General features: G+C 44.0%; 1 protein-coding gene across 2 annotated transcripts; it reads right to left on the bottom strand.

The window, feature by feature from the left end:
- Positions 1–1,685: 1,685 nt before the first annotated feature.
- dusp22b (dual specificity phosphatase 22b) lies at positions 1,686–25,540 on the bottom strand. Of its 2 annotated transcripts, none has more exons than XM_035412388.1 (7): positions 25,369–25,540; positions 23,254–23,287; positions 19,869–19,951; positions 7,351–7,400; positions 4,762–4,836; positions 3,736–3,907; positions 1,686–2,433 (listed from the first exon to the last, which is right to left on the bottom strand). In XM_035412388.1, the coding sequence occupies exons 1-7, from the start codon at positions 25,387–25,389 to the stop codon at positions 2,311–2,313; spliced, it is 558 nt and encodes a 185-aa protein (XP_035268279.1). In that variant the 5' UTR covers positions 25,390–25,540; the 3' UTR covers positions 1,686–2,310. The 2 variants fall into 2 exon arrangements, with proteins under 2 accessions (XP_035268279.1, XP_035268280.1); XM_035412389.1 differs by having other exon boundaries at positions 1,686–2,428.
- Positions 25,541–25,877: the final 337 nt, after the last annotated feature.

Genomic DNA, 25,877 nt, shown 5'->3' with positions numbered 1-25,877 from the left:
TCCAGAGGCATTCCCCAAAATTTGTCAGAAGCTTGTGAACGCTGCGTGTCATTCACGTTTACACAGAATTACGGGGCAAGGGACGGCTACCTTTGATTCCTGTCATTCATTGAGAAAGCACTCAGTCAGAATGTTCAAATACCTGGACACCTGCCAAAGATGGGGACCGAAAATGGGACTCCCCAGAAACGATGAGACTGCGGGAGTCTGGGAAATGGCTCGGCAGTTCATGTGCTTCGTTTGCATAGGTGACCAACGCTAAAAGTCTTAACCGACAGATGCTGCCAAAACATCTGTTTGCAAAATTAGGTATTAAATGACTAATTTTGGAGTTCAAAATGCTCTCCACTAATGATGATGATGATGATGATGATGATGATGATGATTATGTAATCCACTACATTTAAGGTTTTACACTCAAATCTGCAGTGCAGATTTGGTAAATGTGTTTCGATTGAAATTATTATTACTATTATTTTCGAGTGAAAAGGGCCATCATCCATTTCCATGCTTCTACAAGCAGTAATAATAAAGTACATCTCAGTTTTTTACCCTTTTATTGAGAAGAGTAGGTACCGTTTCCAACAATCAGTGGAAGAGCGCGAGTGTATTGTTGGGTGTGTGTGCGTTTGTGGGTGTGTGGGTGTGTGTGTGTGTGTGTGCTTTCCAGCAGAGGGTACTGGTGCATGAACAGTTTCAACCCTTCAGCAGCAGAATTAATCAACTGAAGCAAAAAAAAAAAGAAAAAAAATCCCCTGCTCGGTATCCAGAGAGAACAGGCACCCCGTGTTTACATTGGGGGTACGTGAGACGAGAAGTCGCGAAACTTTCAGGTCGCGGCAGTGCAGATGGCGGTCAGCGGCGAGCGGGGTTCTGCACCAGGGCCTGACAGGTGGGGTGCACACCTGTGCGCCACACAAGGCAAAGGACCCTGGGCTCATTCCCCCCCCCCCCCCCCCCCCCCAAAACACTTTGTTCCAAGCCAGCCGGTGGCAGTCCCTCGTGAACGCATGCGGTGTAAAGGTTAGCGTACGTCGCTCTGGATAAAGAGCGTCTGATAAATGCCTGTGATGCACTGCAATGTAATGTAACAAAGACGAGTCCTGAACTAGACCCGAACGCAGATGAGCGAGCTGCACTAGCAAAGGGTGTGGCAGGGCTTGCACTTCCGTGACTGTTCCCAAATGGGGGTGGGATGGGGGGGGGGGGGGGGGGCTCACTCGAACTTGCCACCTAATCATCCCGATTTAATTGGCTAAAAAAATGTCCTCTCTCTCTCTCTCCACCTTGGATAATGTGTGGTGAGCGTTCTGGCGCAAAATGGCTGCCGTGCATCACCCTGGTGGCGGGTGAGGAGAGTTCCCACGAGTCGTCACTGTAAAGCACTTTGAGCGTTCGGAGAAGTGCTATATAAATGCAATGATTCACTCATTCATTCATTCATTCATATATAAGAATATATATATATATATATATATATATATATATATATCTCGTGTTTCTCAAACTCATTCAGTCAGACCCCTTTGGTAATAGGACATTTTTTTGAAGCCCCTCCCCTTTTTTTTACCCCCTTCAACAATTTAAAATGGACTCAGTCATAGGAATAACTGACTGTTTACAGCACCTTGAATTCTTTAACACTTTTTTGCAGGTGAATAGTGGCCGCATCATGGGCAGTGGACTACGCTTTCAAACTTTTTTATTCATTGAGACATTCAGGACACCTACTATCTAACAAACTTGATTATTGTGCAAAATGAAATACAAAATAATTATTTCACAAAGGTTTCAAATAGAATTTGGTTTTGCATACTTGTAAGATTTTTTTTTACATAAATTACAATGAAATGGCATTATCATTTATTGTTATAAAAACCGAGTGAACAATATATATCCTGTATGTATTTACATAGGTTAAAAGTGGTGTTGAGCAGTGGTTTTTTTCCTGTCAAACAAGCCAACACAAACTCCAATGCACATGATATTCAACAATACTGGCTCTCCTTGCCAATCTACTTCAGAGGAAAAGCCCAACACACACACGCACGCACACAACACACACACACACACACACACACATAAACACACACACAAACAACGCACACATGCCCACGCCCACACACATACACACACACAAACGCACGCATACACACACACACAAACGTACACAAAAAAAACAAACAAACTCATGCACAGTTCAGTCCAACACTTGAAAGAACTGAAAGGACGTGACTGGCATGGAGCTTAGGCTCCAGTCCGTGGCTGTGTCCCGATGAAAACAGTGATCGGTCACCATGGCGACGCCTGTCAGGTGTTCCTTGAGGGCCTGGCCTCCGCACAGGACCTCGGGTTCTTGGCCAATAGCATCCTAATCTCCTCCTCGTCGTTAAATGGGTTCCCTTTGTATTTCTCTTTCAGCCATTGCCTATACTGGGAACAGAGAAACAATCGGACATGCAGAAAAAAATACATTTTAAGTTTTAATCACCAGAGAATTATGTAAAAAAATTCTAAATCAAGCAAGAACTGTGGCACTATTTGTCACAACCCACCAACTCAGTTGCACAGAATGGCCTGCTTACTTGTTAAATCTATCCTTAAACACTTCAGTTCAGTTATGAGGCATAGTGTCTTTTCCAAATTAATTCTGGATTTAAATTCAACAGTAATACAAAACATTTTCCGAGTCAATCCTTGTGTCTCTACTTTTAATTAAACAGCAGTAAAACAAATCTAATCATGCCAAATCAATATGTGCACTCTTTATTTTCTGCTAAAAAGCAGTGCAAGTAATCAAAGACTTCCAACAGCAATGAGGTTGTTAGTGCAGGTGGATGCACTACTTTCTGAAGTTACAAAATGTCACCAAAGAAAATGTTTGAAAACATTTCTTCTTCAAGCCAATCTTATGATTTGTGGTTTGACCCAGTTCATAAGTGCTACATAAATATCAGATGAAAGAAAGACTGCTGCATGAAATAAAAAACTCAGAGAGAATAATTATTTGGGCACAAAGTCAAAGCAACAGCTCTCATTTTGACCAGCATACATTCGCAAACAGGGTTCACAAGAGACGAAACCACACAAAATGTAAAAATCCACCTGCTTTCTTAACTCTCTCTTTTTCCCCCCACTGGAAACAAATCAGCAGAAAAAAAAAAGAAAAGACAAAAAAAACAAAACAATCAAAACCGCTTTGTTCACGAATCGCTCTGAGACTAAATCTGCGAATGAAACCAAGAGAAGCAGATGATGCACTCTTGCACCACATGAAGAGCTCAGGACCCGGGCCCAGCTTCTCAGAGAGCACAGATCTGAGGCCATATTTCCTCAGTCCACATATCATAATCTTTTCCATTATGAACTAAAACTGAAATCTGATCATCCATCAGTGCAATTCTTTTTTGATTCCATTTTTTTCATTCCTTTCCTCCCAATACACTCAGAGTATTTGGCCCGGTCTTACCTGTACAGTTTGAGTATTTTGCCTGAATCAGGTCTTACCTGCACAGTCTGAGTCTCTGGCCTGAAGCAGGTCTTACCTGTACAGTCTGAGTCTCTGGCCTGGCACAGGTCTTACCTGCACAGTCTGAGTCTCTGGCCTGGCGCAGGTCTTACCTGCACAGTCTGAGTCTCTGGCCTGAATCAGGTCTTACCTGCACAGCCTGAGTCTCTGGCCCGGCGCAGGTCTTACCTGCACAGTCTGAGTCTCTGGCCCGGCGCAGGGCTTACCTGCACAGCCTGAGTGTTCTGGAACTCCTCCAGCTGGCGCAGGAAGCCGATGTTGGGTCCCGCGCAGGGCCGGGCCACCCTCACTGCGGCCAGGGCGTCCTGCCAGCCCAGCTCCGTCACCGTCATGATGTAGGCCACCACCAGGGTGACGCTGCGGGACACGCCCGCCAGGCTGCCGGCAGAGGGGCATTGATTGGTCCGTCAGTCGATCGGCAGGCCGACCAATTAACCAATCAAAAATGAGCAGTCAGTTAGTCAGTCAAGCCATCGAACAGTCAAGTCAGCCCGTCAGGCATTCAGTCAGTCAATCCAAAAAAGCAATTTCAAATAAAAAAAAGCAAAAGAAATCATTGTACCATTTGCAACCGAGGGTTATTAGAAAAGGTAATTATTGATTAAAAGCATTGCTTGTGTAATTAATTAATACACAATATAGAAACCAAATGAGAGCATAAGTGCATAAGAATGTGTGATTGAAAGAACAGCCCATTCAGTCTACTGTGGCTAGTCAATTTACCTACTAGAGCAGTATGAACAGGCAAGAAACTCTATCACAAATAAGTCTCCTGGAATGGCATGTACACCTCTACTAGTACAGTATGGGCTGGTATCCAAGACATGGATTAAGCTTAGTCCTAAACTACATTTCTTTTTCAATGGAGATATTCATTGAAATTTTGTTATTTAGTCCAGGACTAGGCTTAATCCATGTCTGGGTAACCAGCCCTAAAAGCAGAGCCCAGTATAGCAGAATATAGCAGGGCGTGTCCCTTAAATTGTGTCCCTGTCCAAATACTTACGACTGCGCTGTAAATATGTGCGTGCGTGTGTGGGTGTGCGTTTGTGTCTGCATGTACTGAGGCAAGCCATCCAGTGAACATCCATCGACTGCACAATCCACAGGGGCTGTGTGTGTACAGTGCGGTATGTGGAAAGAGACAGCCTCCGACCACCAGGATGCGGTCCTCCGCGGTCACTCACGGTCCCCCAGCGGTCCCCCAGCGGTCCCCCAGCAGTCCCACTCACCAGTGCACCAGGCAGCCCTCTCCCTTCAGCCGGGATTCGTGCATGAACGCGATGCTGTCCTTAAAATGCTGGGTCCTGAGGACACAGGAGGGAAAAAAAAACCCCCAGTGAATATCCCCTCGGAAGGGAGCGTCTAGGATGAAGAACGCCCCAGCGGTGGGCTGCTAACAATCCTCCTGAGAGCGCTGTGGTTGGGCTGTGATGGACACAGAGGGACTAACATAATCTCCCTTCTGATATGGCCAGGCATGGACGTTTCCTAATAAGGTCTTCTAATTAATTTTAAATGTAGGATTCCCATACAAGGAAGTTTTGTGTGTGTGTGTGTGTGTATGTGTGTGTGTCACATGAGTTCACCTTCCCAACATGTTTCACAGTCAGCCTATGGCAGAACATTATGTGTTTAGCAGATGTCTTAATCTCAGTCCAGGCAGACCGTGTTTGTTCTTCAGTCTGGCTTGCTAAAGCATTAGCCCCTGGCTAACGGGTACTAGCCCCTAGCTAACGGGTACGTGGCCAACTCCTCTCCTGAGATCTGAAGGGGTAGCCAGAGGATGCAGGGAGCTCGGCAGAGGCCAGGCAGGACAGTCCACCCCCGCCCCGGCCTGACGGGGAGTGTCCCGGAAGAGAAACCCATTGGGGTGTGCGTCATGGTCAGGAAGGCCAGTTTCGAGGCCTGACAGACGGGTTTCAGGACCCGGGCCGCAGGTTTTTTTTTGGGGTGGGGGGGGGGGTGGGGGGGGCAGCGATGGAGGGCGTTGGGGGGGAGGGGGGGCAGTGATGGAGGGCGTTGGGGGGGAGGGGGGGCAGTGCTGGAGGGCGTTGTGGGGGGGGCAGTGCTGGAGGGTTTTGGGGAGGCAGCAGTGGATGGGGTTGGGGGGGCAGCGGGGGAGGGTGTTGGGGGGGGAGGTGGGGGGGCAGCAGTGGATGGGGTTGGCAGGGGCAGCGGTGGAGGGTGTTGGGGGGGAGGTGGGGGGGCAGCAGTGGAGGGTGTTGGGAGGGGGGCAGCGGTGGAGGGTGTTGGGAGGGGGAGGGGGAGCAGTGGTGTAGGGGTGTAAAAATAGTGGCATGCAGAAGGTGGGGTGGAGTCACAGCCCAGAGACTAGGGCTTCCTTCCTCTGATGGAGGCCAGGGTTTCCCGGTGTATGTGTGTGTGAGTGAGTGTGTGTATGTGTGTGTGCGCGTGTGTGTGTGTGTCTATAATCTACATATCTGAGCACCACCGCTGTGTTTTAGGCAGAAAAGCACAAACTGTGCTGTATCAGGGGGGTGATCAGCCCTGACAGAGCGCACTTCCACCCATTTGCAGAGACGGACAGGATGTGATGTCGTGCCAACCCTAGGAGAAAATATTCAGTGCAGGGAAGACTGAAACGAGGCCTTGGAGGTGGGACGGAAGAGCCAAAGAAACTTTTGTTTTCGACAGCCATCGCCACCAGCCTTACCACTCCCACCGGGCCACACGTACAACAGCAAAACAGCCATCCAGGAGAAATTCTCTCGCAAAAAAGTCGCCAATCTCATTTTCAGTTTAAAACGAATTCACTTTTTTAAAAACCAAAAACCAAGTGAGCAGCTGCTTCGCCGATGTAAAAAAAAAAACAAAAAAACAAAAACAAAAACAACCTGGCGAAAGACCCCACGCGCCACCACAAGATTCGTCCGTTTTCATTTCTCGAGTGTCGATTGCGAAATTCGCCCAGACGCCAGACGAGCAAGACGAGACGCCGCTCGCTACCACAGAGACTACACACTGCTACAAAGGGATGATGTAACCGTTGGGGAAAAAAGGAAATAAATCTGAGCATCTTGTGTCATTCGGGCCACATTTCTCCCGTGAAACATGTGGTGCGGTCTCCAGCCAACTTCTTTTCTCCACTGCAGACTGAGGGTGAGCTTGTGCAGGGTGGAGTCGGAGGAAGACCTTTCACATGCAGCCCACTGGCACCTGATTGACCAGTAGGGGTTGCTGGTCAGCGAAGAAACGTGGATCCCTAACCGACTGAACCCGACCACACATTTACATTCATTTATTTAGCAGACGCTTTTATTCAAAGCGACGTACAAAAGTGCATATATCATTGGTCATTGAAACAACTACAAAACACAGGTTCGATAAGGTACAATACTCATTTTGTACATCTATTCATAACCAAGAACCAAGTTCAGTTCACGCAGTGAACATTATTCTGACCTAACTTATGCCGAGTCAAACTAGGGAGAAGAACAAGCTACAATATTAGGACGAAAATACAAATGACAAAAGGTGCTGGAATGGGGATCGCGTCGCCCTATGGTACTCATTGGCCACATTTGGCACGGGTACGGATTTGGATTTGGTGTGAGACCGCGGGGGCTCATCCACGCACCACGACGTGGTGCCCAAATCGAATGAGCCGCACAGCAGCCATGGCTGAAGCTCCTAGGCCAGGCCAACACGCAGCGGGTTAGGTGATTGGGCCAACACGCAGCGGGTCAGGTGATTGGGCAGGCACGCGGCGGGTCAGGTGATTGGGCCAACACGCGGCGGGTCAGGTGATTGGGCAGGCACGCGGCGGGTCAGGTGATTGGGCAGGCACGCGTACTCACAGGTTTTGTGTCGGCAGATCGGCTGCTGGAATGCAGAGGTATGTCATCTCCTGGGGACAGAGAGGAAGAGCCAGAGTCACAGGATGTGATGCACACACACCTGTATGAATTACAGGAAGAAGAGGAACTGACCTAGTGTCACACACTGGATGTGATACACACACATCTGTATGAGATACAGGGTCAAGAGGAACTGACCTAGTGTCAAACACCGGAAGTGATACAGACATCTGGAAGAAGAGGAACTGAAATAGTGTCATGCACTGGATGTGATACACACATCTGTATGGCAGTACTTGGTGAAGAGGACCATGACTCCACATAGGCCACAAAGTAGCATCCCACAGTTGTTTTTTTTTTTTTTTTTTTAGGTTAACTAATCATGGTCTTCAATCAGATGTCAGCACCCACACCGGCCTTTTTAAAAAAATATATATGACTGGACACCCCTGCCTGTTTTAGTTCAGAACCCGAAAGGGTCTCGACCACAAGTTTAGCACATTATCAAACAGAGGCACCGAAAACAAAAGCCACCCACACTCTCACGCACAGATTTTACTGCTGGGTTCACTCAAGTTCAGTGACCTCACACCCTCCCCTGTGTGCGTCTGAGCACCAAGCCGCCCACGGTGTTTACTAATCGCTCGTGTAAACACACACAATACACAAGCGCATGCTCACTGATGCCCTGCAACCTTTGGGCTGTAGGGCTCCCGGCCCTTTGCTTCACAGACCTCGTGGCACAGGTCCCCAAGACTCCCCTGATATGATCGGGGCCTCGCTGGACATAAAGCCATACTGACTCAAAGCAACGTCACATTCTATAAGTCAGCCTCACGTGTGCTCGCACCCTCGCACTCACAAGCATTCGCGGTCGACGGCTGACAAGGTAAACTCTTTTTTCACTCCTCTTAGGTGTCAAACTGCTTGTTTGACAGCAAGAGCGGTCTCAATTTTTTTTTCATGATCATTTTGGTGGGCCGCAGAAAAATATTCCTGGGGCGCGCGCGCACTCCAGCAAACATGGTCAGGCAACGCCACGGACGCCTACCTCCACAGTGGCGACTTTGCAGCCATGATTCAAACGCACTTGGTTTACAGTCATCTGCCAGGCGGCTACATTTTAAACAGTAAATCAGCTAAATTTTGAATAGTAAATCAGCTACTTTTTAAGCAGTAAATCAGCTAAATTTTGAATAGTAAATCAGCTAAATTTTAAACAGTAAATCAGCTAAATTTTAAACAGTAAATCAGCTAAATTTTGAATAGTAAATCAGCTAAATTTTAAACAGTAAATCAGCTAAATTTTAAATAGCAAATCAGCTAAATTTTAAACAGTAAATCAGCTAAATTTTAAACAGTAAATCAGCTAAATATTGAATAGTAAATCAGCTACATTTTAAACAGTAAATAAGCTAAATATTGAATAGTAAATCAGCTAAATTTTAAACAGTAAATCAGCTAAATTTTGAATAGTAAATCAGCTAAATTTTAAACAGTAAATCAGCTAAATTTTAAACAGTAAATCAGCTAAATTTTAAACAGTAAATCAGCTAAATTTTGAATAGTAAATCAGCTAAATTTTAAACAGTAAATCAGCTAAATTTTGAATAGTAAATCAGCTAAATTTTAAACAGTAAATCAGCTAAATTTTTAATAGTAAATCAGCTAAATTTTGAACAGTAAATCAGCTAAATTTTTAATAGTAAATCAGCTAAATTTTAAACAGTAAATCAGCTAAATTTTAAACAATAAATCTTCATCTGTGAGAGCGTCATGTCTGGAACAAACATATGTAAGACACAGCACATAAACAGTGACATGCTCTTTTTTTGTGGAAGTTAAATTTTTAAAAACTTTTAGCGTAGGAATTAACGCAGTGACTGACAGTAAGAGCGGAAACATTCAGCGAACACTGAGCCTGGGAACTCCCGTGAGTGTGACAGACCCTCGGCTGTTAGATATGCTTGGCCGAGCAAGCTGGGGAAGAACTCCTCTCTCTCTCTCTCTCTCTCTATCTCTCTTTCTAGCCCAGGTCACTCAAGCATATGGTGCCGGTGCTTTGCCACCTTGGCCCTCAGAGTAAGTCACGTTAAAAAAAAATTTAAAAAAAGAAGTAAAAAAAAAAAAAATCAGGAAAAACCCAAAGAAAGTAGAGAGAGGAACGTTGTAAGGGAGGGAGAGAGAGAGAGAGAGAGGTCATGCGGTCAGGAGATCGGCACCTGTTCCTTTCCGAAGCTCAACATCTGCAGAGCAGAGCCGGGGGAACGCAGGGGCACGGAGACGAACGGGCTGACGCGCGCGCGCGACCGACAGCATCAGACGACGAGCGCGCGCGCAGCCCGGGACACAATGTTCTGAGGCGCAGCGCATCTATTTTCAGGCTCAGTTCACAGCTATCGTTAACTTAAAGCTACGCGCAAGTTAAATAAATACTTGAAAAATGTATTTGGAAGGTTGGTCGGGGATTCTGAGGTCACATCGCAGACAATCACAAGCACTCACAAACACACACCAGTGTGCACACACATGCTGATAAACACACACACACACACACACACACACACACACAACCACACAAACAAGTCAATGTTCCTTTCAAAGCACACATAACTTTTATATATTGCAACCAGGCAGTTTTGTATGACCAACAGAAGTGCCTTTTAATGTGCATATTCAAAAAGAGCTCTTATGTATACAGCCTTCATTATCTTTCACCATCTTGTGTCCATTATCTGCAGCTGATGACTGTCACTCAGGCAAGTGCCTCCATTTTGTAGACCAGTTCCTGGGACCAGTGATATGGCTGAGTGGGGTGTTTTTTTTTTTTTAATTTTTAAAACATTTTTGTTGCTGCGCTCAATCTTGCGTGAACCGATAAGCATGTGAATTCACAGGACACGTGTCAGTGAGCAAATGTTAACTTTGGCCTGTGTGCGTCACAGTTTGCATTAATTTGTGATATCCTCTCTCTCTCTCTCTCTCGCTGTGGATATGAATGGGAATGACAGGGTTTTTGCAGTCAGACTGTCTAAAAAAGACAAATCCCCTTTGAAGAACAGTTTTTTCGGAAGGTTTTTCAATAAATTTTAGTCAGTGTTCTAGAACTCCACTGCTTTTCAATTGCCAGCCGAAATTCTTACATCAGCATTAGAATGTTCAGTTATGGACATTCTGATCACATACAGTGTCTGTGATGTCACACCTGAAAGGGCTTTAAGAGCACGATTTCCAGGGCCAGCTCAGATCGGGTGCTGGTTAGAGAATAATCTGTCTCCCACAGCAACAGGTGAGTTTCCTTCTGTGTGACCCCCAAGAGCAAGGCAGTGCAGTCACACGATAGCTCCCACCCTACCAAAATAGAAAGCCATTTAGCAGCCAAGGAGAACTTCCCCAAAACCACAACCGTCGCGTTACAGGAATCCTGTAAAAAAATGAATCTGTCTAAGTCACTTCAGATAAGTGCAGAAATCAGCTAAATGCAGAAGTGCAATATTAACAGATGACACAAAGCCACATAAAATGGGTTTATGAGAATGGTGAAAGGGCCCACTGAGATAATTTAAAATTCAAGATTAAAATTAAACGGACGTTCCGAATCAGATCCCCACAGCTGGTAGGGACCGACTCCGGATTATTGCCTATACGCACCAGGCTGTAATACCAAACCGATGTTCTGCACTACATGCATTACTGAATTACATTAATCAAATCTGACATCGCGGTGCTTTTGGTATGAGTCACTGGTAATAATATGATACACGCGGATGGGAGGTGCATTTGTTCCTTCAAGCGGTTCTTATCGTTTCCACCGCAATAACGTACTTAAGAGCAGGCAGCATGAAATCAGCATTACTTTGCACTAATTCAGCAGGGCAATCCCACAGTTTGGGCAACTTACGAGACGAGCGCCAGGGTTGTGCAAAAATCTGAATTTTAGGGAATTTACTCCCATTCAGTTCATGAGTTGGAATCTGAACTGAATTGGCCACACCACACAGGATGATGAACTGGAATTTGAATTGGAAAGCAAAGAAGTGGGATTTAAAGAAATTCCACTTAGTGACACAACAAGAGAACTTGATTACATCTGACAATTGACCAAACACCGACAATTACATCATTAATTTCTTGAAATAGTTCCCTTCCATTCCCCAGTATCAAGTGGGTCCATTTTGAAGGCTTTAGGGTTGACAATGCCATAACAATGAAGCATTTTGGGAAATGAAGTATTTTCCACCATACTGGAATTAATTAATTAATGGGCACTTTAAACACTCACTTTAGGGAGAAAAACATTCATTTTAGGAATTAAGAATAATAATGAAAATAATAAGGTTCAGAATTTCATATGCTGTTTATAAGATGCCATGGTTAATGTAAAAATTAATATTAGGACATAAAGCCTGACAGCGAAAGCTGCACCTAAAATATGTCTATGAATTTCTTTTAATTTCATTTCATTTTAATTCTGAATCCTTTCGAAGTCAAATTCGAATTGCAATTCCGAATCCCGATTGCTGTTTCAATTCAAACTCTATTCAAATTTAAGAATTAGAGGCATTCACAATTCAGTTCTGAATGGTGCACAACTCTGATGTGCACATTTAAATTGACAGATTTTAAATTAACTAGCTAACTTAATAGCCCTTAGCAACTCAACCACACATAAAATCAATACTAGGTTTATATTTGCTACTGTTACATTTATCAAGTAGCCTAAACAGCTCAAAATGTGAAATAACTGGTATACATGTGCATTAAGGCAAATGGAAACAAACAAAAAATATTAATCATGCAATGCAATGTAAACAACCTCCATATATATATATATATATACACACATATTTAATCAACCATTGTCATGTTTACATAAAAAAGTTAATAAATCGCTAAATGTGGCGCCTCTTTCAATAAAAAGAGGTTAATTCGGAACATCTTTTTTTTTTAAAGGGTTTTCTGAGACTGGTAAATTCGCCGCGTTACTCTTCAACGGAAGTGCGGCTAGCCAGCGTACACAAGGAGGGACAAGACGAACCGAATCCCCCAAACCTGCACCTGGCAGACGATTACGATAAACCCGCTAAACGAGTGCTGGCGTGCGCAGAAACTTTTCGCCGTGTGACTGCTGCCGAGCAACGCTTCTTCCTTCCAGGGATGTGCATCTGGCAGGACCTGCAGAGCTAACGCCCACTAATTAGAGCTAACTCCAACAGCCTACTGGCTGGACATATAATGCTATTTTCAGTGCACCGCCCCCACCCCCCCCTCCCCCCCCCCCCCCCCCCCCCCCCCCCCCCTTTTTCAGGTACCCTACGTAGGCTTTCGTTTATATTTTATCGTCTTGTATCTCTGTCTTGCTGCAAAACAAATTGCCCTCCGGGGACAAATACAGTTGAAAGTTGAAGTTAATTTTATTAAGCAGCCTATTTATTAGTATGCCCTGCTTGTGCGTGTGTGTGCGTGTGTGAGTTCGGGCATGTGTTACATTTCCAGAGGCTGTCAATTATGAGCAACTTAACAGTTTATTCTCAATTATAGATAAAATTATCCGTTTTAACATCACGCTGGTATTCATTTCCTTGAGTGCAGCAGGTTCTCTCAGGTTGCTTGCATCACAGGAAATAGTTCACACCAAACGTAAGATGAATCATACATTTTTGGAATACAGCTTGTGTAATATACACGCATAAAACCTTTGGCGGCACGGCGTTGCTGTACAACCTGCTTTGGAGTTACGTGAAGTGTGGTTTCTTTAAACCATAAGCCCCAAAAGCTCCTATACTTGCCAAAATAAAGCCGGTTGGTTGGCCAACCGCAGCGTATGAAATATCTAATACATTTTTCAACGCACACAAAAACCAGAAGCTCAACTGTTCCTATAAAGCGGTCGTTTGTGTCAGATATTAAGCACATTTTTTGATGGCTTTCCTGTGGGTTTTGTAGGTACTGTGTGATAACGGACTCGCTGCTGTACGAACGGGGCTCAAGCCTTACAGAACTGCACCGGAAAGGAAAGTAACAAACTTCACCGAAAAACGGCAATTTTCTCTAATATACGCAGAAAGGATTCATTGTTAAATCAGTAACGAGATAGGAAGCAAGGACCTTACCGCAAGACTAGGCCATACACACACACACACACACACACACACACACACACGCACGCACACACACACACACAGAAACTCCAAATTTGCCGAGTCACACCACACCCCTATTTCGGAGTACTGTCCCCGCGCGTGTGCGTGCGTCACTGCGCGCATTTGAAAGTGACACTGCAGGATTTTGAAACCGCCGTATTGTGTTCTCTTCATTTCCAGGTGAAAATCACTATCACTATCGGCTATCAAACAGAACATTTCTGCACCGCGGGAGAAAAAAAAAAAAAAACATAGCTGTGGCGTTTGCCTTGCCGTTGCCACAGCGTTGCCGAGCTCCTAGGGGTGGAGGGATCTGGTTACTAGGACACCCCCCATCTCACTGTACTGGAACTGCTTCTCTGGTCAAAGGGGTGCCTGTAGTCTACCTGGGCGAGCTGTATGTCCTCCAAAGACCCAGCAATTAATTTACCCACATATTCTACTATGCTGAAACCTATACTATAAGCTACATTTAAAAAAAAAATTATAAATAAGTTTGGGAAATATTTTCACTGCAACATGTTTTTGTCATCCAAGATACTTATACATTATGTCAAGAAATTTTTTAAACTTAACAAGTTATTATATATAAAATAACAAGTTATTCTTGATAAAGGAGGGGTGTTATTGGGCCTGCTCTGTATTGGGGGTAGCACTCCAAATTTGAGAAAGGTTTAAGATAAGAAACTAAAACTAAATGAAACAGAGAATTTCTCACCTAAAACTTCAAGGCAGGGAATAACAAATATGATAAATTATATCCCTGATTGTAAACCCAATTATGATTATCAGTGTGTGACTACACTCAATAAATTCAGCTTTCACTCGGTTACTTTACAATGAATACGACGACATTTAGCCATTTGGACAGTTCTGTGTGGTGGAACATCCACAGACACTTTATTGAATGGGAAAGTTGAATGCAGTATATTGTGCATCGTCCCGTCATTGGACTTAACGAGAGGTGCAGCTCTCTACCCAACAGACCCCCCCCCCGAACTCACCCCCACCCAAACTGTGACACGCCCCACAGCTGTCTCAGATGCACTTGCCTATGAGTCTCTTGGGGGGGGTGGGGGGGGGGGGGTTGGTTCGGTCGTAGCGTGTCCTGTCAATGCAGAGTAATTAGTCATAGGTTTCACTTATGCTTAAAATGCTTAGTAATTGCAGGGTTATCGAAGCTGAGCTCGTCTCATCACAACAAAAAGGGGTTTTTTTTTCTGAAAACGGCAAACAGTTCACCCAGAACAGCAGCGCTCGTTGGGCTCAAATATGGGCCCATGGGGGGAACAGAAGCACCGCTGGCGTTCATTCCCCTCTCCTCCAATCAGGGACCGCGTTAAACCTGCCGCACCAGGAGAGTTGAATCTCCGGCCAATCAGTGACACCGCTGAAACTGCGGACTATCAGGCAGAAGAGAAAAGCAGCAGTTGCTACAGAGCTTGAGGGCCAGATTTGAGGAACAAAAATTGTGTCTCTGTCCCGATACTTTGCATTTAACTGCATATAATCGTCACATATATCTTGAAAAACGATAATTCAGTATCTCTTTAAAAGGTACAGCAAACCAATTCTGGCTGACACCCCTTAATGAAGAGTGTTTGGACACAACTAGGGCTCACAGCTTTGCTGCGGACTGAACAAACCCCCCCCCCCCCCCACCCACCCCCCCATCTGACTTCCAAGAAATATGTCTAAGAGGTAACAGTCAGGTATGCAAATATTAAAACCCCCAGACACCTGGCTTCATCTGTCATGCTAACCAAAAAAAAAAAAAAAAAAAGCGCAAAGTCAACCCCACTGGACATCCTTCTGCGCGTAATGCTGGTGAAACGTTACGGCTCGCATGTAAATTTGGCCACTGACTTTTCGTTTCTCAGTCAAGCACGCCAAAAGATCGTTTGAATTCCCCCCCCAAAATACATCCCTGTACCACCAAAGTGCCGAGTCACGCAAGCCGCAGAACGAGATGCTCATTAACTCCAGAAAACTAGTCAAAAAACATCCAGAGAGACCGTTTGTCAGCTACCCCACACTTATACATAATGTACAGCCAGATATACGCGGCATTGGCTACCACATGCTTCTGTATAGATAAAAAGTAAAATAGTATAGTATAGATAAAAACAGTATAGACAGTTCATTAACTATCATATACTTGTGTTCGATATATACCCAGGGAAACACTGTTCATTGGCTACCACACACTTAAATTCAATGTATACCCAGGGAAACACTGTTCATTGGCTGCCACATACTTATATTAAATATACACCCAGAGAAAGACTATTCATTAACTACCATACACTTATATTCAATATATACCCAGAGAAACACTGCTCAATAACTACCACATGCCTCTAACCCAGTATTTATCAACAAAAATACGGCTCATTAGTTACCACACACTTACACTCTGTACAAACATTACATTAACAAATATTGCTAATTAACTACCACACTTCTACTCAAGTCAATCCTCTTGAACAGCAAAACATATTACTGCATGCCACACATTAGCATATACCTGTCCTTGATTGGCTGCTGTTGAAACCTAATGCAACCTGGTGCTCAACATACATCTTGAAAGACACTAGTTTAGAACTGGTGAGCACAGTTGCTTAACTCTACATGCCAACAGATGCCAAGCATTAAAGTTCACCGACATTTCACGGAGCAAGGCTTCGCCGATCATGAAAACGCATAACGTTATTTTCAGCATGGAAGCCGCAGACAGCTACTGTACATTCAGGTATTTTCAGCAAACCAGGAGCCTTAGCCAACAACCACTAGCCTTCTTGCAAGGAAAAAAAAAAGCTTTTGGATATTACAGCAGACCAAATTATTCAATAATTATAACTAAAAATACAGATATTTTCTCCCCCCTAGTGGCCATGGGAGAAAAAAACAAAACAATAATAGTCAATAAGTTAAATAAGGTTTCACAACACCTTAGCAGGTGCAGGACAGGTGTATGAACAGACATGGCTGTGACAAAGAAGTATTACCACTTCTGGCACGCCACACATACAAGGGCTACACAACATCGGGCAATGTGTCCCCATATGGGGGGAGTAAGGTCCAAAAAAAAACACCAAAAAAAAAAACAGCCCAGTCAGCACCCAGCTCAGAAGCAGAGAAAGCAATTCAGCAGCTACCACTACAGAGCTTGTGTGTCGCCGTCTTCGAAAAAAGGGCCCGGCTGAAAATGGGGCCCGGCTTTCAGTTTTGTTCTCCGAGCGAAAGAGAAGAAAGTCGTGAGAAAGGGGGTCAGAACCACCCAGGCCTTTCAGATGCGCGTCCTCGTCGCACACACCAGAGAGAGACGCCCCCCCCCCCCCCCCGTCGCCGCCTCCGCAGGGGGAAAGTGCTAGAGAAGGTACCAGGGGCTCTACAGAGCAGCCATTTTAGGATCATTTCCTCCTGATGTGAGCTGACCGGAGGAAATTATTTAGGAGAACTGTAACTGAGAGAAACCTGCGTCCTTAGTAAGACACTATTTATTTATTTATTTATTTATTTTTTGTTTTTAGCTGTGTACCTGCTCATGGTAGCGGTTCTTCCGCGCGAGCATGCCGCTCCCATAAATGTAGGGCGTTTGGTTTTACGTTTGCCGGGTTTGTCAACCCAAACACGTCCGCTACTGTACTGTACAAAAAACCATACCTGAATCTACACACTGCGTTCCCTGAACCTGCTTCCTCTAACCCGGGGGCGTTCATTCTCACCAGGAAAGGGCTGGAGTGGGACCAGGTTTTTGTTTTAGCCCAGATAAACTGGCAAAACAAGACCAGGTCAAAACCTAGTGTATGGCTGGACCTCTCCGGCTGACCAATGGTGTAACTTCATAACTCGGCCGACCAATGGTGTAACTTCATAACTCGGCCGACCAATGGTGTAACTTCATCACCCAGTCACACTCAGTCAGTCACAGACATTTGCATTTGTAGGTTGTGGTCCAGCCAAAAATTCTACTAATTACCTAATCATGGTCGTCAATCAAAAGCTTGATTAAGTAGAATCAGGTATCTTAAAGCCAGGCTTAAACAAAAAGCTGCACCCACATCAACCCTTTTTGGATAAGTATGGACACCCCTTGCTGTAATCAGTGGGACAGCTGACCACTCTGAACCCCAGAATACTGAAAAACCTTTCACCCCAAAGAGCTCAGAAAACAGGAGTGGAGCTCCGGGCCTAAAAAAAACTCCCATGAGCACTAGGGAGAGCAAACATTCCACGTCAGTAAGCCCCAAATTTTGCAGAAGTAGGCTGCTGGGTGTGACAGCTGGACAAACAGGTTCTCCCCAGACGGGGAGGGGGGGGGGGTTGTGAGCAGGATTCCTGATTCAGACCTGGGTAGACACAGTGAAGGTGAGACAAAGCTAGACAGCATCTGCCTAGTTACCGCTACTCACTGGTGAAACACCCAGGAATTATTGTCCGTGAAAAAAAGTCAACCTGTGTATTTATTGCAACCTGTTGTGTTCCTCACACAAATGACAATACATACACACACGCACACACACACACACACACACACACACACACACACACACACAGTTTACAGCGTCAATATAGCAAAAGTCTTCCAGTCAGACCGTACACTGCTGCACATTACATGAGAAAATGTCCGGGAACCGACCGAACTTAATCTTTCTTTTTTGCTGACGCGAATCTCTTTTCGGGACGATTTCGGGACGATTTCGGCGCGACGGAAGGTCCCCTGGTCGCCATGAGAACCGGCTGTTTCAGCCGGCTCGGAGCGGCCCCGCAACCGAAACGGCTGAGTTCAGGTGCCGCTGACGACGGGGACGCCAAACCGCACCCCCGTCTACTTTTGGCAGTTTTCAGTATGAGTTCGCTCTCGCATCTCGGCTCTAAAAGCGGCAGCACACCCGAGAAACCGAACCCGACTGTTTTAGAAAGTTGCACTTTCAAGACTTACGGAACATAGAGAATTAAATACATATATTATACATATTTGTTTTTAGATCCTTAGAAATGTACGCTGAATTTATGAACGCTTGCAGCCCGGTCCGTCCCGTAGCCGAACACAGTGCGAGTTATAAGCAAGCCGAGGACACGAACAGCAGCGGGAGCGCGTTGACCAGGGCAGGGTCGGTTGGTACTGTATTTTCATCCCCGTTACATAACTAGGAGTGAAAACTCCAACCCTTGCTAGCGAGACTACTTACACTTGACACTTTCTTCGCGACAACGAAATGGCAGAAAGGGGCACTTTCAAAGCGAGCTCAGAAGCAAGAGCGAGAGAACGAGCATGTCGTAGGCGCAGATCCCAGCTTTAGCGCAGTTTTCACACTGATGAACGAAAACCTCTCTCAATCCATTTGAAAGCATTATTCTAAATTAATTGCATAACGTGTGTATATTGTGCAATCTACTGCTGCACTGTGAACTATTATATAAATATCAGGGCACAGATCGTCATAGGAGAGAAAAAAAAACAAGCATACAAAATAATAAAGATAAAATTGCCATTTAAAAGCACAGACAGACATGGGATAGACAAACGGACCACAGTGGAACCTTTCCGTAACAAAGTCATTTGTATGCCACTGTTGTAATGGAGATGACTGTGATGCATTCTGCTTTTCGTTGGATAGTTAGTTCCATTAAAGTAAACTGACACGCTAGAAGCTCAATGCCCAATGTCCTGTCAGGACTGTTTTCGTTCTTTTAACGTATCACTCACAAACTACACATGAAAGTTGGCTAATCACTCCAAGGCCCATCTCATACAGCACCATAAGCAGCAGGAAATGTTGGTAGGTAAGACAGGGGTTGGATCTGGTCCAACCTGCAATGTCGACCTCTCATCACAGTCGGCATCAATGACATCATCACTGACCGCTCTGTGGACATGGCGCAAAGTGATGACGTCAGCAATGCCAACTGTGATCGGAGAGGTTGACCTTGCAGGCTGCACCAGACTGATTAAAAACTACCATGCGTTAATCAGTCACCAACCCACTCTATGGGCAAATATTGCCATTTTCAAGGGTGTTCAATGAGAAAGAAGAAAAGAAAAAGCGCATTACCAGGCTCAGGAGAGCCCCTCAGTTCTGCTAATGTAACACGGGTCTGGCTATCAGGATAACTGAGGGTGCCGCCATGTCTTTAATTCTGGAGTGGAGCTAGCAACCCAGAAGAGACTGCAGACTGTGCCACCGGACGCTGGGATGTTGGCAGAACCTGCTTTTACCTGCATTGTGGCAGGGTTAGCAGTGCAGAAACGCACATTGCTGCGCTCTGACCACCTTGTTTCAGGTACCCTGCACTGAGCATGTGTCCCTCGCCAGCTGGGGGTCCGGGGGCCCAGGTGGGGGCGACCGGGCCAGAGCGGGGGGGTCGTACCTGTAACTGCGGGGCGGCGCTGTCGTGGATGGAGAGAATGTGGGTGATGTTGTTCCTTGCCAGCTGTTCCCTGTCTCGAGCATCTGTGAAGGGGTGGGGGAGGGGGTTTGGGGGGGGGGGGGAGATAGGAGCGAAATAAACAAAATCATAAGATTCTAGCCGACCAATCAGGTAGGCCCGTCGTGTGTCCGTGAGATAGATTTGATGCCATTTTTTCCCCCACGAAACTGCAGGCCTGCACCTCCCCAGTTGGCCAGAAAAACAGCTTTTCTCATTTTGAACTGAAAGAAAAAACCGGAAAGCCAATGTTTCTAAAACAGTCTAACACCTTGGCTCAAAAGCACCAAACAGCAAATGTTATAATCAAATTTTGTTCTACAAAAGGAAGCCAAAGGTTTTCTGCTTTGTACAGATGTACTTTGGATTTTTTTTTTCAAGCAGCTCTGCAACCACCTGATGAGGAGGTGAATTCATATATACAGTGTATGACATGATGAACAGAATATACAGTACACCATATCCCATAAGCACAAGAGGCTGCTGCAACATTCAAATCAATATACAGAATCACACTGATTAAAATGATCACACACTGACAGAAATCAGGCCATAACTGTCTCATTTAACACTTTTTGGAATGGTTTTTTTTTTTTTTTTTTCGAAATTCTAAGTGTTCTAGAACTCCACTGCTTTCAGTAACCAGCAGTGGTTGTTACATCAGCATTAGAATGTTCAGTTAAGAACATTCTAAACACATATAAGAACATTCTAAACACATATTTATTTTAAAATATATTTATATTTATCATATTACACCTTAAAGGGTTAAGCATGAAAGGACATAACAAACAGACCTGCAGTACTGACCTACAGCTTGGAGAACAGGCAAATCTATTACCAACATTGATGTGAAAATAATAGATATTAAACACTGTTAGAAAATTAGAACTATAATGAACAACTATTTGCACTACTTGAAAATAAACACCCCCCCCCCCACACACACACACATCATAAATAATGTAAGATACCTTAAGATACTCCTAAGAAAGACATGCCCTTGTAGTCACACTGTGCATTCAGCACTCAAACCAGGACATTTTTAATTGGAAGAGGAGGAATAAAATTTTATTTCTGTGAAATAGTCCTCTTGGGCCCTGCAGAGATTTGATAGCTGAGATCACACTCGATTTATAGAGCAAAAGTATAATAAATGAAAAGAGAATTAAGGATTTGTAAGAGGAAGGGTGATCAAGTGTCGTGATAAAATTTAAAAATCCAAAAAAAGCACAGAATAGGTGTGTTCTTGGTTTAAGTCCGTCCTAAAGCTGTCGAAATTGCAGCTATTTTACTTTCTTAATTTTCCAATGCAGTATAACTTCTATTATGCAGACAAATGGTTGCAAAGCCACCACAAAAAAACCACAGCTGAAGACATTTAATTAAATTATTATATCAGTAATATCAATGGGTGGCAGTTTAATGTTTATTTCTTCCTGACACATTCTGTCACGACAGCCATTTTCTGGTTTGGTAATTTCACTGAGTCTAAAAAATTAATTCTTCAAAGAAAAACCTGTATTTCTTTAAACAGTGGATACAGGCAAATGATTATGGCAAAGACCGAATGCACACAGTTTATACTGCCTGCATCCACAACTTCTTATGATTCAGAACAGTTATTTCACAAGTAATTTGAAAACTGCACGCCAGATATACAGATGGTTTGCTTTCATTTTTCACCCTTTGATTTGTTTTGTTATTGCCATTACCGTTGTAGACAGGTTTTTTTTTTTTTATTGCTCGTGTATTGTTAGTCCAACAATATAAATAAGATAGAAAGATGAATATACACATTTGTTAAAGAATAACTGCACAATACAAAATGCCAATCTGTGAAGCCACTTGGGCATTGCTCTGGATTCAAGATCAAAACCAAACCTGGTTTCGGGTCTTTTTTTTTTTTTTGGCGACCAAGCAGAAAATTTCTGTTCCTCAAAATAATGTGTGATCATAAACACATTTGACGAAATTATGACAAGGCACATTAAAGTCTTTGGTTCAGATCACCAACGTTGTTATTAATGAAAATAAATAAATGTCTTTTGAGCTTTCATATGAAATAATGGAGGCTTTAAACAATCGGACAGATTTATGTCTAGGGGGACATTTGCATAAAGTTCTATCTCGGACTGAAAATAAATTTAAAAAGTGAATGAATTATATTTCAGAATGTTTACTCTTCTGGAACCACAATGTGTGAATCAGTAATGTGCTCTATCGTAGGATTTAACCTTCACCACTTTAATGAGCTAATATCTAGCTATGTCCACACAACACGATAACAAAATGACTAAAAAAATATCACACGCAACTTGAAGGGAATTAACTCCTCACACAATCTAAGCTAAAGCTGTGACCAAAACAGAGATGACATTATGAGACATTATGGCATGTGCCTTGGTTTTATAAATTCAAATAAATAAATAAATAAATAAAATATATTGCAATGCAATAAATATAATATTTTCATGCAGCAATATAGTGCGCATTAGTGAAATTAGTGTCCCGATTAAGGAGGGGAGAATGTCATGCTAAAAACTCACAAAATTAAGCAGAAGACAAAAGCAGCCAGTGCAGCTTAGAAACAAGCTCAGCTGGCTCAGTGAGGTGCAGCTTTCACCATACCCCCCCGTCCCCCCCCCACCCCCCAGTCCTCCCCGTCCCTATGCTTTTCGATGTCTCATGGGACATCCCAGGATGGGACGGGGAGGGGGGAACCCACAAGGTGGGTGCAGCCCCTTCACATGCTCACGCTTGCAGAGAGTGCCCCTCTGTGGTTTCGAATTCGAACCCGGTCACAAACCCTCAGTGTTAAATTTAAAAAAAAAAAAATTTTCTTTTTACTTAATTAGCGAAGAGATTTCCCTCGTTCTGGAGTCATATCCGCTAAGGACTGACATACGAGCATGTTATCATATATGTGATCATGCCCTATATCAGTGTTTCTCAACCCTGGTCCTGGGGACCCACTGCCCTGCATGTTTTAGATGTTTCCCTGCTCCAACCCACCTGATTCAAATGAATGGGTCATTATCAGGCTTCTGCAGAGCATGATGACAACCCTTCTCTCGTCAAGACATCATTTAATTTCCTTAAGAGATCCATACGTTGTTCTTTGGACACAGTTTAATCATTCTCCTGACATTTAATTTCACAAAAGTTTGGCCATAGCGTTATTGTCCCAGTCAGTCCATTTGCATCTGCACAGTTATAAAAAACAGTTGCCAGCCAGGATCTTAACAACAGTCACATAAACTTTTTAACCATCACACAGCACAGCGTTTTATCTCTGCGTTTAAGGGAAAGAGGCAAACAAACCTACCTTTGAAGTTCCCCAGGTATAAATCGGGCAGAACCTGCAACAAGAGATCATTTGCATGTATAAATAGTGCATTTGCAATTGCCTTGAGTACTTTATGCCTCTCAACGGGTGCCCATGCTGTTCAGTGAGTTCCTACTGCCCACAATATTCCTTTTATCGTCATCCTTTAAAAATAAGATCTAAATAGCGGTGAATATAACTACCAAAGTATAATAACATATTGCATAACACTGCCACATCAAACAATTATGTAATAAAATAATAGGGGAAAAAAAACTTGAATTTCATTCGATTTGAATAATGCATCTGAATTGTTTACACTCGAAAATCTGGTAAATCTGTCATCCACACAGTTGACACTTAATGCACTTAAGAACAGATCAAATTGTAAAAATAATTTTTGTTTCTGAATCCCTGACAATGGCTGGGACAATGACTCATGCATGCAGGGAGAGGGGTTATATTTAACCCCCGGGGACAGATGGCACAAAGCCCCGAAGCTGAATTTGAGCACTGACTAATGACACAACCATGCTGTGATCAAATGATGTAGCATTGTGTGCCAGCAGGAGTAGGGCGATGGTGATACTGCACAGAGTCAGGACCCCAGCGAGTGCATGTTTCTGTCCACAATAATTTCTTCCCCATTTGGCAGGACATCCCGGTTAGTAAATGGGCTTAAGTTCGCTTTAAAAGCATGAACCAATGCACTTGTTGTACGTCGCTCTGGATAAGAGCGTCTGCTAAATGCCTATAATGTAATGTAATGTAATGTAAAAGGGCACGTGTGGCGGAAGGAGTACTCCATCAGCTAATCCATCATACCTCGCCTTAACACTTATTAAAAACTCACTGGGAACGCGTCCTAAATCGGTGCGATAATACCCTGGAAGAATGTGGCCCTACGTAATCTACAGCAACAGCCCACGTGACGAGCGCAGCCCGCACGGACTGCGCACTTTCGTGCCAGAACGTGCAAGGATCCACGTGAAAATGAACGGCGATCACAAACAATGTACAACGGCGGCCAGAGCTCCAGCAAGCGCGCATACAACACGCGCCTCTTGGACCAACCATTTTGCAGGAACGAGTTCGACCTGTAGTGAAATCATTCCATTGTTTTGTGACATAATCCAAGAGGAATTATTTAGCTCTATTTTTTTTTTTTAGAAAATGCTTAAGAAAACAATCCAAGAGGAGCACACAAAAGAAGAATTTAACTATCCGTGACCTTGGGTGGGATTATTACGATTTTCATAAAATATAATTGAACACTTGGTATTCAAAATCACATTTGGTATTCAATGCCGTCATTGCTGTGGGGGGTCGGCGCTGTGAGAAACTGTCGCCGGTGGAAAATGGCAGGTTGAAAAAAATAAATAAAACACCACCACAATGTCTAAAGTGAATCTTAGAAATGCGGAAGCATACGGGTTTCCTTGTGGCATACGATATCTTCTTATCCACTTATCTATCTCTGCCAGGCTTTTGCGAAACGGGACGGTGCAACCACCCGACGCGTCAGTAATTATGTGGCACGTCGTTCGAATAGGAGAAGCGCACTGGGAGGCACAAATGTCATTTCCTTCCCAGCGCTGAATCAAGTACCGTCACCGTGCTGAACTGTTCTCAATGTGCTCTGGAGTCTGGAGAATATCGATGCTATGCATAACAGAGTGTGTGTGCGTGTGTGCGAGAGTGTGTGTGCGTGTGCGTGCCTGCGTGTGTGTGTGCGTGAAAGAGAGTGAGAGCTAAATGCTGTTATAGGCTATACTACGTAATACTCGCAGGCATATGCAAGGAAATTGTTATTCAAAGCAATTTGTACATGGCAATGTCAATACGCCCAAAATAAAGGGGAAAGCTCGGAACAAGCAGCATCAAATCCTTGTATAGACTTGGGCTGCTTACTTGGCATACCTACAGACGTATTTGGTGTTAAAATGTAAAACCTTTACAAGTATGAAAACAAGTCAATTTTTTTGTTTTTCTTCGCCGTTTTTTTCCTCTCGAATATCTCACTGAGCACTGAGAAAAGTATGCGGATTCACAAACTTAGCAAGCCAGTAGCAGTTTACCAACGCGCACAAAACCGACGCTCGAGATGCAACCTACCTTATTTATTCCGTTTCCCATTTCACCGAGGTTTGACAGGCGCGTGACGGTGTAACGCAAAAGTTAACTTTCTGTCCCTTATCTAAAAGCTTTGATATTGCAGGCTAAATACTACATTTGGTTACATTCACCTCCCTGGAGGTGGCTGTCAAGCGCCCGCTGACAAACCACCAGAAAGACAGCGGTTTGTAAAGCATCCTGGGAAATGTAGTTTTTTATAGCCGCCTGCCTTCGATTCGGAAAGCCATAAACACTACATTTACCAGGCTTATGCTTCCTCAATTACTTAGCTTCAAACATGCGTTTTTGTATGATTGTGTAATTTAAGGAGTTCAAGATGAGGCGCATGTTTTCAAGATCTGTCGCACATACAGTTGCAATAACAGTATATTATTTCCCTTGTTTAAGCCAACAACAGGAAAAACAATGATAATTTTAAAAGAATTGGACTGGATAAGCACTCATATATTATGTTAATCATCGACTAGTGGTTTAAACAAGTCTTATTT

This window comes from Anguilla anguilla, chromosome 4, assembly GCF_013347855.1.
Source record: "Anguilla anguilla isolate fAngAng1 chromosome 4, fAngAng1.pri, whole genome shotgun sequence".
Lineage (NCBI taxonomy): Eukaryota > Metazoa > Chordata > Actinopteri > Anguilliformes > Anguillidae > Anguilla > Anguilla anguilla.
The sequence above is the reverse complement of the archived record's forward strand: the minus strand, read 5'-3'. Positions and strand labels throughout refer to the sequence as shown.

Bases quoted from the DNA above. Each gene is read 5' to 3' on its own strand.
- dusp22b (XM_035412388.1), bottom strand. From the start codon at position 25,389: ATGGGAAACGGAATAAATAAG. The intron at 4,837-7,350 runs GTGAGTACGCGT...CTGTGTCCTCAG, and splicing joins GATCTGCCGACACAAAACCT to GACCCAGCATTTTAAGGACA. The intron at 2,434-3,735 runs GTAAGCCCTGCG...CTCTGTTCCCAG, and splicing joins AGAACACTCAGGCTGTGCAG to TATAGGCAATGGCTGAAAGA.